At 47.1% G+C, this 14,226-nt stretch overlaps 1 protein-coding gene across 8 annotated transcripts in view; it reads left to right on the top strand.

Moving 5' to 3' along the window:
* Window positions 1-14,226, top strand: part of LOC144942121 (junctophilin-1-like) — a 116,347-nt gene that overhangs the window by 33,581 nt on the left and 68,540 nt on the right. For all 8 annotated transcript variants that reach the window (XR_013639318.1, XM_078868871.1, XM_078868870.1 and 5 more), the window contains one exon: window positions 4,813-5,135. Coding sequence is in view for 7 of the 8 variants with exons in the window: in XM_078868871.1 (XP_078724997.1) it covers window positions 4,813-5,135 (323 nt within the window). In the remaining variant the exon portion in view is untranslated. The remainder of the gene's footprint in view (window positions 1-4,812; window positions 5,136-14,226) is intronic.

Below are 14,226 nucleotides of genomic sequence, written 5' to 3'. Positions count from 1 at the left end.
TGGGGGTGGGTGTACCGACACACAAATGGCCATCAGGTCGTGTTGAGCACATTGGTGTAGACACATGTTTATATGAATGTGCACAGCTTGTAATCAATATTTTGGTTAATTGGCAGACAGTGCAGGTCATTGCAGGTTATTGCAAATGGTCGGTGTAATGTGATCATATTTTCCTTTCTGCACTGTCAGACACGTGGCTGAGTTCAGAAGAGACTGCAGCGGACGTAGATGGATGGCGCTAGTGCAGCTGAAAACGCTGTTACAATAGTCCACACTATTGGTGATGACTGCGTGGACTAGTGTCTTAGCTGCATTAAGAGTCAATGAGTGGCATATTACAGTTCAGGAAAGTGGAATCTGTGTTTGGGGTGGCAAGAGTTGGTTTGTACTGATATTTGGCGATGCAGTACACTGCACAGTTTTGACCCAGGCTGACTAAGAAACATGTCCCAGATAGAGTGCATAATTATGGGCTCTGTTGTCAGTGATTGACTGTACTAAGCATAGGCAGTTCGGATCTTGCGAATGCCCCTTGCTAGTTTGTGCGTCATGTGTGGGTGTGAGGTCACCGTGAGCCTAGAGGCCTCGTCACGTGGTCCAAAAATGCGTTCGTGTGAGAGGTGGCCAGCTAACTCTCGGCTTGGATCTCAGGACTGCGTTGCAACGGTGCACGGCTGTGAGACAGATTTAAACTATAAGACGCCACGTAAATGGATCATCATCAGCATCATCATCAGCATCATCAGCCACAATCAATCCACTCTTGAGTGAAGACCTCCTCAAACTGCCGCCATCTCTCATGGTTAATTTAGGAGCTTTCGTGACTGCAGGAATTATTCTTTGGTTCTTTTCGGTTAAGTCACGTCTAAAAATAAAATAATAAATTAAAATAACATATTACGACGTTTCGATTGCAACACAAGCAATCATCATCAGGTATAAAAGAAATAGCAACAAAAATCTAACTAGAAAACTATAGACAGACATACAAGCAGACAGACATCACAACGGCACACAGAGAGAGGACACACATCGGCACAAAGAGAGGGGTTGTCTCTATGACGGTCCCTTAAATATAGAGAAGGGGGGCGAGAACGGAGAGAGGGAGGGGGCAGAGAGAATTAGCATATCAATGAGTGTACGCCAACGTACTGCTGCTGCTGCAAGTAAGATGACAATGTGGAACGCGCACGCAAAATTGAAAACTAGGAGACAGGCACACGAAAATTAAATAACCCAGCAAAATATCGAAATGTGATGTAATACAACACAGAGAGTCGGTTAACACACAATTAACGCATAGCCTGGTTGATTACGTGTTTCAAAATTTGCTAAGTTAGAATTTTAAGTGTGAAAATTCCAAAGAGAGGACACAGGCAGAGAGAACAAATAGCCAGAAAGATAAAGGATAAGCTTAAAACTTCCCCGTAGAAGTGGTTCAATCTTAATTTAGGAGCTTTCGTGACTGCAGGAATTATTCTTTGGTTCTTTTCGGTTAAGTCACGTCTAAAAATAAAATAATAAATTAAAATAACATATTACGACGTTTCGATTGCAACACAAGCAATCATCATCAGGTATAAAAGAAATAGCAACAAAAAATCTAACTAGAAAACTATAGACAGACATACAAGCAGACAGACATCACAACGGCACACAGAGAGAGGACACACATCGGCACAAAGAGAGGGGTTGTCTCTATGACGGTCCCTTAAATATAGAGAAGGGGGGCGAGAACGGAGAGAGGGAGGGGGCAGAGAGAATTAGCATATCAATGAGTGTACGCCAACGTACTGCTGCTGCTGCAAGTAAGATGACAATGTGGAACGCGCACGCAAAATTGAAAACTAGGAGACAGGCACACGAAAATTAAATAACCCAGCAAAATATCGAAATGTGATGTAATACAACACAGAGAGTCGGTTAACACACAATTAACGCATAGCCTGGTTGATTACGTGTTTCAAAATTTGCTAAGTTAGAATTTTAAGTGTGAAAATTCCAAAGAGAGGACACAGGCAGAGAGAACAAATAGCCAGAAAGATAAAGGATAAGCTTAAAACTTCCCCGTAGAAGTGGTTCAATCTTAATTTAGGAGCTTTCGTGACTGCAGGAATTATTCTTTGGTTCTTTTCGGTTAAGTCACGTCTAAAAATAAAATAATAAATTAAAATAACATATTACGACGTTTCGATTGCAACACAAGCAATCATCATCAGGTATAAAAGAAATAGCAACAAAAAATCTAACTAGAAAACTATAGATATGTTATTTTAATTTATTATTTTATTTTTAGACGTGACTTAACCGAAAAGAACCAAAGAATAATTCCTGCAGTCACGAAAGCTCCTAAATTAAGATTGAACCACTTCTACGGGGAAGTTTTAAGCTTATCCTTTATCTTTCTGGCTATTTGTTCTCTCTGCCTATGTTCTCTCTTTGGAATTTTCACACTTAAAATTCTAACTTAGCAAATTTTGAAACACGTAATCAACCAGGCTATGCGTTAATTGTGTGTTAACCGACTCTCTGTGTTGTATTACATCACATTTCGATATTTTGCTGGGTTATTTAATTTTCGTGTGCCTGTCTCCTAGTTTTCAATTTTGCGTGCGCGTTCCACATTGTCATCTTACTTGCAGCAGCAGCAGTACGTTGGCGTACACTCATTGATATGCTAATTCTCTCTGCCCCCTCCCTCTCTCCGTTCTCGCCCCCCTTCTCTATATTTAAGGGACCGTCATAGAGACAACCCCTCTCTTTGTGCCGATGTGTGTCCTCTCTCTGTGTGCCGTTGTGATGTCTGTCTGCTTGTATGTCTGTCTATAGTTTTCTAGTTAGATTTTTTGTTGCTATTTCTTTTATACCTGATGATGATTGCTTGTGTTGCAATCGAAACGTCGTAATATGTTATTTTAATTTATTATTTTATTTTTAGACGTGACTTAACCGAAAAGAACCAAAGAATAATTCCTGCAGTCACGAAAGCTCCTAAATTAAGATTGAACCACTTCTACGGGGAAGTTTTAAGCTTATCCTTTATCTTTCTGGCTATTTGTTCTCTCTGCCTGTGTCCTCTCTTTGGAATTTTCACACTTAAAATTCTAACTTAGCAAATTTTGAAACACGTAATCAACCAGGCTATGCGTTAATTGTGTGTTAACCGACTCTCTGTGTTGTATTACATCACATTTCGATATTTTGCTGGGTTATTTAATTTTCGTGTGCCTGTCTCCTAGTTTTCAATTTTGCGTGCGCGTTCCACATTGTCATCTTACTTGCAGCAGCAGCAGTACGTTGGCGTACACTCATTGATATGCTAATTCTCTCTGCCCCCTCCCTCTCTCCGTTCTCGCCCCCCTTCTCTATATTTAAGGGACCGTCATAGAGACAACCCCTCTCTTTGTGCCGATGTGTGTCCTCTCTTTGTGTGCCGTTGTGATGTCTGTCTGCTTGTATGTCTGTCTATAGTTTTCTAGTTAGATTTTTGTTGCTATTTCTTTTATACCTGATGATGATTGCTTGTGTTGCAATCGAAACGTCGTAATATGTTATTTTAATTTATTATTTTATTTTTAGACGTGACTTAACCGAAAAGAACCAAAGAATAATCTCTCATGGTCCCACGATGTGACAATCCATCTAGAGCGTACGTACGAGCCAATTTCATTGTTCCATCTCCGTGGCGGTCATGTTCCATGGGACGTGTTGAAGTAACAAACACACAGATGGATCGATGCGGGCTGCATTCATTGCGCTTCGTCTCCGAGGCTCGAGTGCCGCTCACGCAGCAGCAGCAGCGGTGTCGGAAACGCGCCCATCGTGTCAGGACAGTGATTCCCACATGCCAGTCCTCGTGGACCATCGTAGTGACCCCCAGAGTCTGAGCAGCTCACGTATGGAGAGGAGTAACCATGGTGATGTGTGGTACCATACACACTCCATGTGCTGGTTAGTGTTGCTGGCAGTGATGATGATGTTGGTGACTGCAACAAGAACACCAGTGGTGACGTTAGACCACCGTGTGGGCGGCCAGGCAGCAGTGCAGTGGTGACACCCATGCTTCACTGAAAGAAGGACCTGGGTTACATTCCTGACTCGGGTGCCTTGATGTGGGTGCCACGGTGGCGAGATGTTAACTGCCTCACCTGGTATACAGGCTCGTGGGTTGCGTCGACTTTTTTCCAGCTCCTCCGGTTTTTCCCTCCACATTTAGAATCAACATGCATTTAGAGTATTTGGCTGCTATAAATTTGCACACGATAAGTCACTTCATTGGGCTATCATTTGTGGCCAGGTTGCTTCTGCAAAAGAGCTACATAGCTCAGTGGGCCTTAGCTGGTAAAATAAAAAAGAAATAGTTTAGTTTGAAGTGTGGATTTTCTATCTTCTCCTCCCCCTGTTATGTATGGGTTTCCTTCAGGGTCATACAGTTTCCTGCCGTAACTAAAAACCATACAGTGTAACTGGTATTGGCCAAACATCCCAATGATGCAGAAGAAAAATTAAGGAAAAAATAATGAAAACAAATTTACTTTACCCTTTCTGACAATAAAGAGTAATGGCGATTCTTTTTTCATGAATTTAATACCAGCAAAAAAGGGTCCCAGAAATGTCTCAATGTTGAAAATCACTCAATTTGGATTACCCAACCTGACTGAGAAAACTTGGCAGGACCCTCCTGAAAACGAGTCCTGAGACTTGGTGAAACTTTCCCTGGTAAACACAAATCAATAAAATAACGATCATTAATGCTAATAATGATGATGACCACACATCACCATCTTCTGTTTTGTCTGCCGGCGCCGGCAGGTGGAGGCCAACACCACGGAGACATACACGGGCGAGTGGAAAGGCGACAAGCGCAGCGGCTTCGGCGTGAGCCAGAGGTCAGACGGCCTGCGCTACGAGGGCGAGTGGCTCGCCAACCGCCGCAATGGCTACGGCCGCACCAGCTACCCGGACGGCCGCTCCGAGGAGGGCAAGTACCGGCAGGGCACGTTGACACGGGGCAAGCGGCGCAGCCTCGTGCCGCTCAGGGCCAGCAAGACACGGGCCAAGGTGGAACGTGCCGTCGAGGCGGCGCAGCGGGGCGCCGCCGTCGCCAAACAGAAGGCCGAGATCGCCATCTCCAGGTGCGTGCGCCAGCCCGACCGGTTGGGTTTTCTAACGTCCGTATGTCGTGCAAAGTCGGTCAAATTTGGAGCGGATACTTCCGCGAGAAGTTGTGTCGCCGCTGGGTTGGACCGGGGTGAGCTGCTAACCCCCGAGAGGGCCGCCGAGCCCCTGGGTTCTAACGTCTGTCCGTAACCGGGGAGCCTCCCGCAGAGGTGGATCCATTACAGGTGACGAGGCCCCTATGATATCAATTCTCCCTAAACCTTCTCTTTGTTTTCCCCGGAGGAAGCTTCTCTCATTATCCCTGGGTCCTGGTGATTGTGTTGTACGGCCACGGTGGTCGTGACTGTCGAGTGTGCAGGCTGTGCAACTGCACCTGGTAGGGCTTAGGGGCTAGGCTACGAAGCTGGGTGGTGGTGGAACATGGATGGGGGGGGGACCCGTGGTTCTCTATGCAGTCACTGCTCGCTTAACATCGGCCCCCTTTCACCGTTGTTTTCCTGGGACATCGCCAATGAATCGCATCCCTATTTATCCATTTGATGTCGCGTAGTATCGCTTTCACGTCACTGCCGGCGGGCAATGCCCCTTACCGGCCCAGGGTATCCCTATGGGGCTATACTGTAGGCTAGTCCTCACTTTCTCCGCCTGCGTGGGTGAGTGGTGTGATACAGTCCACGGCGGCGTACACTCATCTCAGTCCATTGTGGTGACGTCACCGTCACTTGATCGTGAACGGCAATTGTTGTTTATTGTTGTGCGTGAGAGTGACTGGGGAAAGGTGGCGCAGTGGTCAGTGCACTGCGCGACGAACCCAGCAGAAACCCGAGTTTGATTCCTGCTCACAGCCACCACTACCAACAACAGTTTCAGCGATTATCTGAAACAGCTCCTGGGCCTCCCCTAGGTCGACTCAGCCCCAAATGAGTACCTGGTGCAGTGTGTACACATCAGCACTTAGGAGACAAAGCAGCCGAGCATGCGTGGTGCTGGCCACCTACCACCTCCTTGTATGCCGTGCCAGTCTTCATAGGTCCTACTCGCTAATAGCACTTGCCCCGAGTCTATTAAACGCTACAGGGTGATCTTTGTCTTTGGTGCAGTGGTTAGCGCACTGCGCTAAGAGCCTGGCCGACCTGAGATTAATTCTCAAAAAATTCAACTCAATACATTCGTCAATGATAAGCACTGTGTGTGGCCTGAAAAGAAAACTAAATAATCAATTACGTTTCAGGCAATGGCCCTTCACAGCACATACTGGTGAGTGTTAACCTAAACGAAACATTTCTCTACTTACAGCTACTGTTAATCACCAGTGTTATTCATTTTTTTCTTTTAAATATGTATGTTAAGAAAGTTTATTATGTTCCCAAGTGTGATTGGAAATGTCCCAGGAACACAACCTCCCCTATTTACATTACTTATTTTGGGAAAATCGGTTTCACTTAGCGTCGCTTCACTTAAAGTCACATTTTTCAGGAACGCAACCCCGACGTTCAGCGAGGAGTGACTGTATGAGGCTCTATGTGTCTTTCTGTGAGTTTTGTCAGTCTGTTTGCGAGTCTGATGCCCTGCGTAAGTCTCTGGGCCTGTACGTGAGTCTACGACTCCCTGTACGAGTCTGGATGTCGCCCTGCATCTACCCTGGCACTCGATGGCAAAGCCCCTCTCGTGTTGCCACCGTTGCTCTGCGCGTCGTCGTCGTTGGTCGCGGCGTCCGTGCTCGCTGCACTAAGGCAGCGCTGCGATGATTTTTCATTGTCAAACCCAACAAACCTGAGACGTCCATTTATTTGCCTTTTAACTATCCCTTAGAACAAGCATTGAAATAGGTAACAAAGCCTTTGACGTTGCAGCACCACCAACTTTTGGAACAACCTTGTCTACCTCCCTTAACATCGTAAATCGTCCTTTAAAAAATATCCTGAAGCAGAATTAGTGCTGGATACAAACACATTTGACAATGTTATTTGTAACGTTAATCCTTACCCATGTATTGAAAGTTCAATTTTAATGTGCAATTTAATTGAGGGACTACTGCGTGATGTCTTAGTGTGGTCTGGGACTGTTGTTTTTGTTGTTGTTTTGCCTTGTCCAAGCTTGCATTTATTGTTGATAAATCAGCAGATATGTATCTACTTAGACTATTGTTACTTATATCCTTAATATTTAATTACATATTTTAGTTGCTTATTTTTCTCTATTTTGCATTCCTATATGTGTTTATTGTTGTAACTTGCTAGACCCACCCCTACTGGATATCTGTGAAAAAGAGCTTCATAGCTCATCGGATTCCACCTTACGTCTAAATAAAGAGTCTGCTAAATATTATGATACCTGGGCTTTGTTCCTCGCCAGTTCACGATAATTTTTATTTATATTTTTGTAAACACACACACACGCACGCCACCAGTGTTATGATCGCCAGAAGGCTCGAGAAATGGCACGCGCGTCCACGCATAAATAAATGTATGAGTACAATGAATGCGCCCAGTAAGCATGCCAACGTTGGCATGTGGTCGGGACCATCGGAGCAACGTTGACCCAGCGTTGGCCTCCTCTCTCCCGCGATGTGTGTCCTATACTGCGGCACATCGCAAAGATGAACGGAGAAATATCGCTGGCAAAAAGATGTATGACAGAAAATTGAATCTTGACTGAAAAATAAGAAATGAATAATGAAAAGCGAGAATTGTATGACTACAGTGTTACACGTGCAGATATGTACGGGCGTGAAAGCTGAATAATGGCACAGACCCTGCATTGAACTAAAAAGAAACATTAATGTGTTTTATATAGAAAGATGTTCAAAACATTTAATGGACATACAAGATGAATAACATACGGGTGTTACGGATTTCAGGGTCCACAACAAGAACATTCGCGAGAATAATTAGAGAAAGGCAAAGTTAGGTTTCCTGGACGTGTAACGAGAAAACGATACTGAATATGAATGTGTTTTTGACTGGGAACGTTCTATGTACGAGAAGCAGGGGCAGATAGAGAATTCAGTTGCATGAGCAATTTAAACAACAGGATGCAACTGGGAGGAGTGTAATTATGGTTGTTGAGTAGCATTTTAGACAGAGCTAAATGATAGGCCATAATCGCTGACGTATTTGAGAAAGGGCATGGCACATAGAGAAAAAAGAGGTGTGCTGGGCACATATATATTTGTCTTGTGATCTGTCCAGCAGTGGAGATGGATATTCTGGACGGGGTCAGGTGGCTTCAGGCTTTGCTTTTCCATGCTAGGAGAGACAGTCTCTTGAGGTGGTGGTGGTGCTTGCTAGTGGTGGTGACTGCGGTTGTCTTGGTGGTGGTCGTGGGGAGTGGTGGCACAGTGGTTAGCGCATCTTGCTACGAACCCGGCGGCGTGAGTTCGATTCCCGCTCATGGCGAACACCAGTGACGATTATCTGAAGCGGTCCTGGGCCTCCCCTAGGTCGACTCAACCTCAAATGAGTACCTGGTGCAATGTGTAAACATCGTCACTAGGGAGACAAAGGCGGCCCGGCATGGTGTTGGACACCCACCCTCTCGTGTGCCTTGCCGGCCTTTATAGGTGCTCGCTAACAGTACTTGCCCCTACAGTCTGTTAAGGCTACACGGGGGATCTTTGGTGTGGGTGGTGGTGGTGCTGCCGATTGTAGTGACGTTTGTGGTGTTTGGCAGTATTGCTGGTGGCGGTGGTGGTATTGCCAGTCGTGGCGATGTTTGCGGTGGTGATAGCAGTGGTGGCGGTGGTGGTGGGAGGGTTGGCAGTGACTCCGCGAGCGAGCGGTACTCTGTGCTTGCAATGCTCTGCTGTTTGAAACGCAAGCTATTTATACCGCTGGGTCTACCATGCACCGTGCTCTCTGCGAGACGGAGCACAGACACCATTAGAGCTGTGGCATGAGCGTGTGTGTGCGTGTGTGAGGATTGGTGGCGCAGCAGTTAGCACGCAGCGCTGCGAACCCAACGACCCGAATTCGATTCTCGCTCACAGCCAACACCAGTGAAGGTTATCTGAACCGGTCCTGGACCTCTCCTGGGTCAACTCAGCCTCAAATTAGTACCTGGTGCGGTGGGAAGACAAAGGCGGCTGGGTGTGGTGCTGGCCACACTGCCCCTTCGTGTGCCATGCCAACTGTAATAGCACTTGCCCCAAAAGCCTGTGTGGACCATACAGGGGGGTTTGTCTCTTTCTCTGTGACTTGGTGTGCCGTACCATGCGATGATGTTATTTGCCTGGAAGTTGTCTTCTGGAAGATACATTTATTCACGACGTGATGCTGTGGTGATTTAGTACGTGTGCTTATATGTTTGTGTATATGTCTCTGCTTACGCCTTTTGGGTCTATGTGAAGCAGTAATCTGGTGAGCCTACTGTGCTACGAACCCTGCGACCTGGGTTCAATTCAACAGTGGTGAGTGATATCAGAACCACGGGGGTGCTGATTGATTAATTTAGACAAGAAAGTGTGGCCTCCATCCAGCAGTGGATTGATAATAGCTTATGATAAATAATGATGACGATGATGGAGTAGGAGCATTGCTCAACCTAAGGGAACTGCAGTTCTGCCAATGCCCATTGGGATATAGGGCAATGTGGCATTGTCCAGCACAGTGTAATATGGTGTGACATGGCGTGACATGGCACGGTGTGGGTGTGGCATGATCTGTCATGGTGTCATGCAGTGTGGTGCGATATGATGCGGTGTGATGCAGTGCAGTGGGGCATGGTGTGATTGGGTGTGGTGCGGCGCGGTGTGACAGAGTGGGACACGGTGTTGGTGCGGCATGATGTGGCGGAGTGTCATGCATTGGGGTGCGGTGTGACGCAGCATGCTAGGACGTAGTGTAACGTATTTTGGTGCGGCGCACGTCCACCTGGGAGAAATAAAAGGCACGGTGCGTCTCCGCGAGATTGGCCGGCTTAGGTGCCGATAAATAGTCGGCAGTGCCGGCTCAGACTGATCCGTGTAATCTGTGGCCCCAACAGAGGATGCGGGGTGGGGTGGCCGTCGAAATGAGCATCCCTGGGCTCTCTGCCAGGGATGATGATGATGATAACCACGTCTGGGACTGAGTCACTGATCCCCCTTCCCATTGTGTCTTGAGTCCGAAATCACTGGACCATAGTTTCCCACAGAGACCTATAGCTTCACAAAGAGACCCATATACTCACAAAGAGACCCATAGACTCACATAGAGACCCATAGACTCGCAGAGAGACCCATAGACTCGCAGAGAGACCCATAGACTCACAGAGAGACCCATAGACTCACAGAGAGACCAATAGACTCACAGAGAGACCCATAGACTCACACAGAGACACCCATAGAATTACAGAGAGACCCATAGACTCACAGAGAGACCCATAGACTCACAGAGAGACCCGTAGACTTACAGAGAGACCCATAGACTCACACAGAGACCCATAGACTCACACAGAGACCCATAGACTCACACAGAGACCCATAGACTCACACAAATATACCCATAGAATCACAGAGAGACCCATAGACTCACAGATAGACCCATATACTCACAGAGAGACCCATAGACTCACAGAGAGATCCATAGACTCACAGCGAGACCCATAGAATCAGATAGACCCATAGACTCACATAGAGACCCATAGACTCACAGCGAGATCCCATAGAATCACAGAAAGACCCATAGACTCATAGAGAGTCCCATAGACTCACAGAGAGACCCATAGACTCACAGCGAGACCCATAGACTCACAGAGAGACCCATAGACTCACATAGAGACCCATAGACTCACATAGAGACCCATAAACTCACATAGAGACCCATAGACTCACAGCGAGACCCATAGACTCACAGAGAGACCCATAGACTCACATAGAGACCCATAAACTCACATAGAGACCCATAGACTCACAGCGAGACCCATAGACTCACAGAGAGACCCATAGACTCACATAGAGACCCATAGACTCACATAGAGACCCATAGACTCACAGCGAGACCCATAGACTCACAGAGAGACCCATAGACTCACATAGAGACCCATAAACTCACATAGAGACCCATAGACTCACAGCGAGACCCATAGAATCACAGAGAGACCCATAGACTCACAGAGAGACCCATAGACTCACAGAGAGACCCATAGACTCACAGAGAGACCCATAGACTCACAGAGAGACCCATAGACTCACAGAGAGACCCATAGACTTACAGAGAGACCCATATACTCACAGAGAGACCTATAGATTCCCACAAAGACTGGCACGGTCAGTGTGTGTACCATTACCCTTGTTACCTGCCCAGCACTTGGTCGGCCAAGTCTTTTAGTTGTTTCCCATGTAGGGCTGTCACCTGTCCAAGTTTGACCCACACATTCTGGAAATTGGCGTCTGTGTTTGAGTGACAGGAGTTTACGTGTAACGAGATCTGGTATGGGTTTTGTATTGAACTCCTTAAAAGTAGTGTACTGCACAGTGTTGATATCCGTAGGCTGACTGAGACATATTAACCTTATGGCGGGACCCCGGGGTCCCGAATAAACGGAAGTCAAAATCGTAATTAATTTGATTATTTTTGGCAACTCCGTCCCACCTCGCACATAAACGCCGCGACCCACCTGGTGCGGATCAATCTGTTGTCATGTCGTCCAAGCGCAGCGAGGACGAATGCGCAGAAGAAACAAAACTTTGATTAGTGCACCATGTCGAGAGGAATAGATTGCCGTATTGTTCGCCTTCAACAGACGTAAAATGACGTCGCAACTCAGTTTATGCGAAAGCCGGGGGCTTATGGGATCCCGGGGTCCCGCCATAAGGTTCAAATGTACGATTTTTTTTCTGTGGTAAAGGTGGCAACCCTGCTCCCAATATTATGTTTCATTGCTTATTGTGACAGTGTAATTTATTTGGCAGGTGCAGTGGTTAGCATCAGGGGCGGTTTCTTCATTAGGGCGATTGGGCGACGCACCACCAATGTCATTCAACCACAGAGTCACGCTAGCCGTCACTGTGCCTCTGGATATAGTCCAATCAGCGTCATGTCACGTTCTGTGGAGTACCGCCTCTTTTTGGGCGATTTCACTCCGGCTGAGAATCGCCCCGAGTGGCCCCATAGACTTACATTCAAAGATGTTTTTTTTCGAACGGGGGGCGCTGCAATGCATTCTCTATGGCTTCCGGGAGGGCTCGCACTAACGTGCTTACGTCATCATACGTAAGCACGTTTCATCCAACAATATAATTTGTCGCCACCTAGTGGAATCTTTAATAAAAGAAACTTGAGTGGATTGTATTAATAGTGGGTATAGAAATAAACAAGATGTATTGTAAGAGTCACTTTATTTTTCATTAATATTAAAGAAGTGAAGTTTCCTTTACATGCTTAAGCTGTTAATTTATCCATTGCATGGGTGGACCTTATCCTTATCAATCATCCAGACATTTGCCCCCCCTGAGAGATTTTGCAGGAGCCGCCACTGGTTAGCATTGCATTCCGCTATGAACATGGTAACCAGAGTTTGATTTCTGGCCACGGCCAACATCAGTGGCGAGTGATCATCCTCCTCCTTCTGTCATAATCAACCTCCTACTCCTCCAGGCACACTCCTCATCATACTCTTTACTCCACCTATATTTTACTCTTTACTGCATTCACCGCTGGCACTCACCGTCGCACGAAACGCAGTCAGGTAGCCGTCAGGGCTGCCCAGCGGCTCCGCAGAGCTAATGAGCCGTCACACATCCTACCGTGATTTTATTTCGTCACGCAAGGCCAAAGGGGATTTCGTTTCCCCAAACGGAAGCGCAAAGTCCCTCACGGTCCTGCACGGGCTGGTGTCGTCGTCAAATGAACGTTTAAATCCATCGCTAAATAGGATATCACTCGCCACTGAGGTTAGCCGTGGTCGTGACTCAGACTCGGCACTCGGGTCACCGGATTCGGAGTGCAGTGCACTTAACAAACGTGCCAAAGTTGTGTAGCTGCAATTGTTATTAATTGTGTGAATAAATTACAATTACGTAGAATTTGTAATGCGCACAGTTTGGGGCACCGCGGTGGCGAAATGTGAACTCCCTCGCCTGATATGCAGCAGATCGTGGGTTCGATCAAGAACCCTGACGGCTGTATATTTGCAGTTTGCATGTTCTCCCCGTTGTCGTGTCGATTTTTCTCCGGGTCCTCCGGTTTTTCCCTTCACGTTTATAAACATGCGTTTAGAGTATTTGACTGCTATAAATTTCCACGTGACAGGCCACTTCGTTGAGCTACCATTTGTGATAGCCAGGTCGCTTCTGAAAAAGAGCTATATAGCTCAGTGGGCCTTACCTGGTAAAAACTAAATTTTGTTTAGTTTAGTAGTTTCATTCCCCCCCCCTTCCCTTCGTGAGAAAGAGATTCGTAGGTGTGAAACATCGCAAACAGCCAGGAAGACATCTAGAACCGGCACCAATGACTGCCTCAGCTCTGTGGTCCTACACTGAGATGTTTGGCCAACTCCACGTACATCATGCATCTCACGTCGTCGACATCTATTATAATTTTTTTGCGTTTAGTGATCCGTGTTCGGCGCGGGGAGGCCTCTTGGCGTAGTCGCTCTCATTTACACAAACGTCTTGCGCCTCTCCCCGCGAGAGCGGGGTGACGTGGGGGTAGGGAGGAAGGGGATTGAGGTGGTGCTTGTGTTGTTACCAGCGTCGCCGATGGGACGGTGACGTGGGGATTGCGCACGGCCAACCATCGATACCCCCCCCCCCCACTGGCCGCTCGCAGGCCAGTGCTGAGTCGGCTTGTGCTGCGCAGGGACAGCTGCCAAAAGAGGAGGGGGGGGTGACTTTCCAACGTCAGCGATGATACGTGATGTTAGGTGCCTTGGGTTGTTGATGCATTTAAAGCGACGTCGTATGTACGTGGACGATATTATTGAATGGAGTCACATTGTTTTCGTAGGCCCTATAGTTTTCATAGGCCCGAGGCACAGTGCCTACTGTGGCCCATTCGATAATATGGCCCTGAGCGGGAGCGCCACTCACTGCCATCGAGTGCCACCATTGCGCTGTGGGCCGGGCCCAGGCATCTTTCAACGTCCAGGTTGGAGCCCCAGTCGCTGTGGATGATGCTCCCGAGG

This window comes from Lampetra fluviatilis, chromosome 26 (genome assembly GCF_964198595.1).
Source record: "Lampetra fluviatilis chromosome 26, kcLamFluv1.1, whole genome shotgun sequence".
NCBI classification, from domain to species: Eukaryota; Metazoa; Chordata; class Hyperoartia; order Petromyzontiformes; family Petromyzontidae; genus Lampetra; species Lampetra fluviatilis.
Note: the sequence above shows the minus strand (reverse complement) of the source record. Positions and strands in the feature narration are given on the sequence as shown.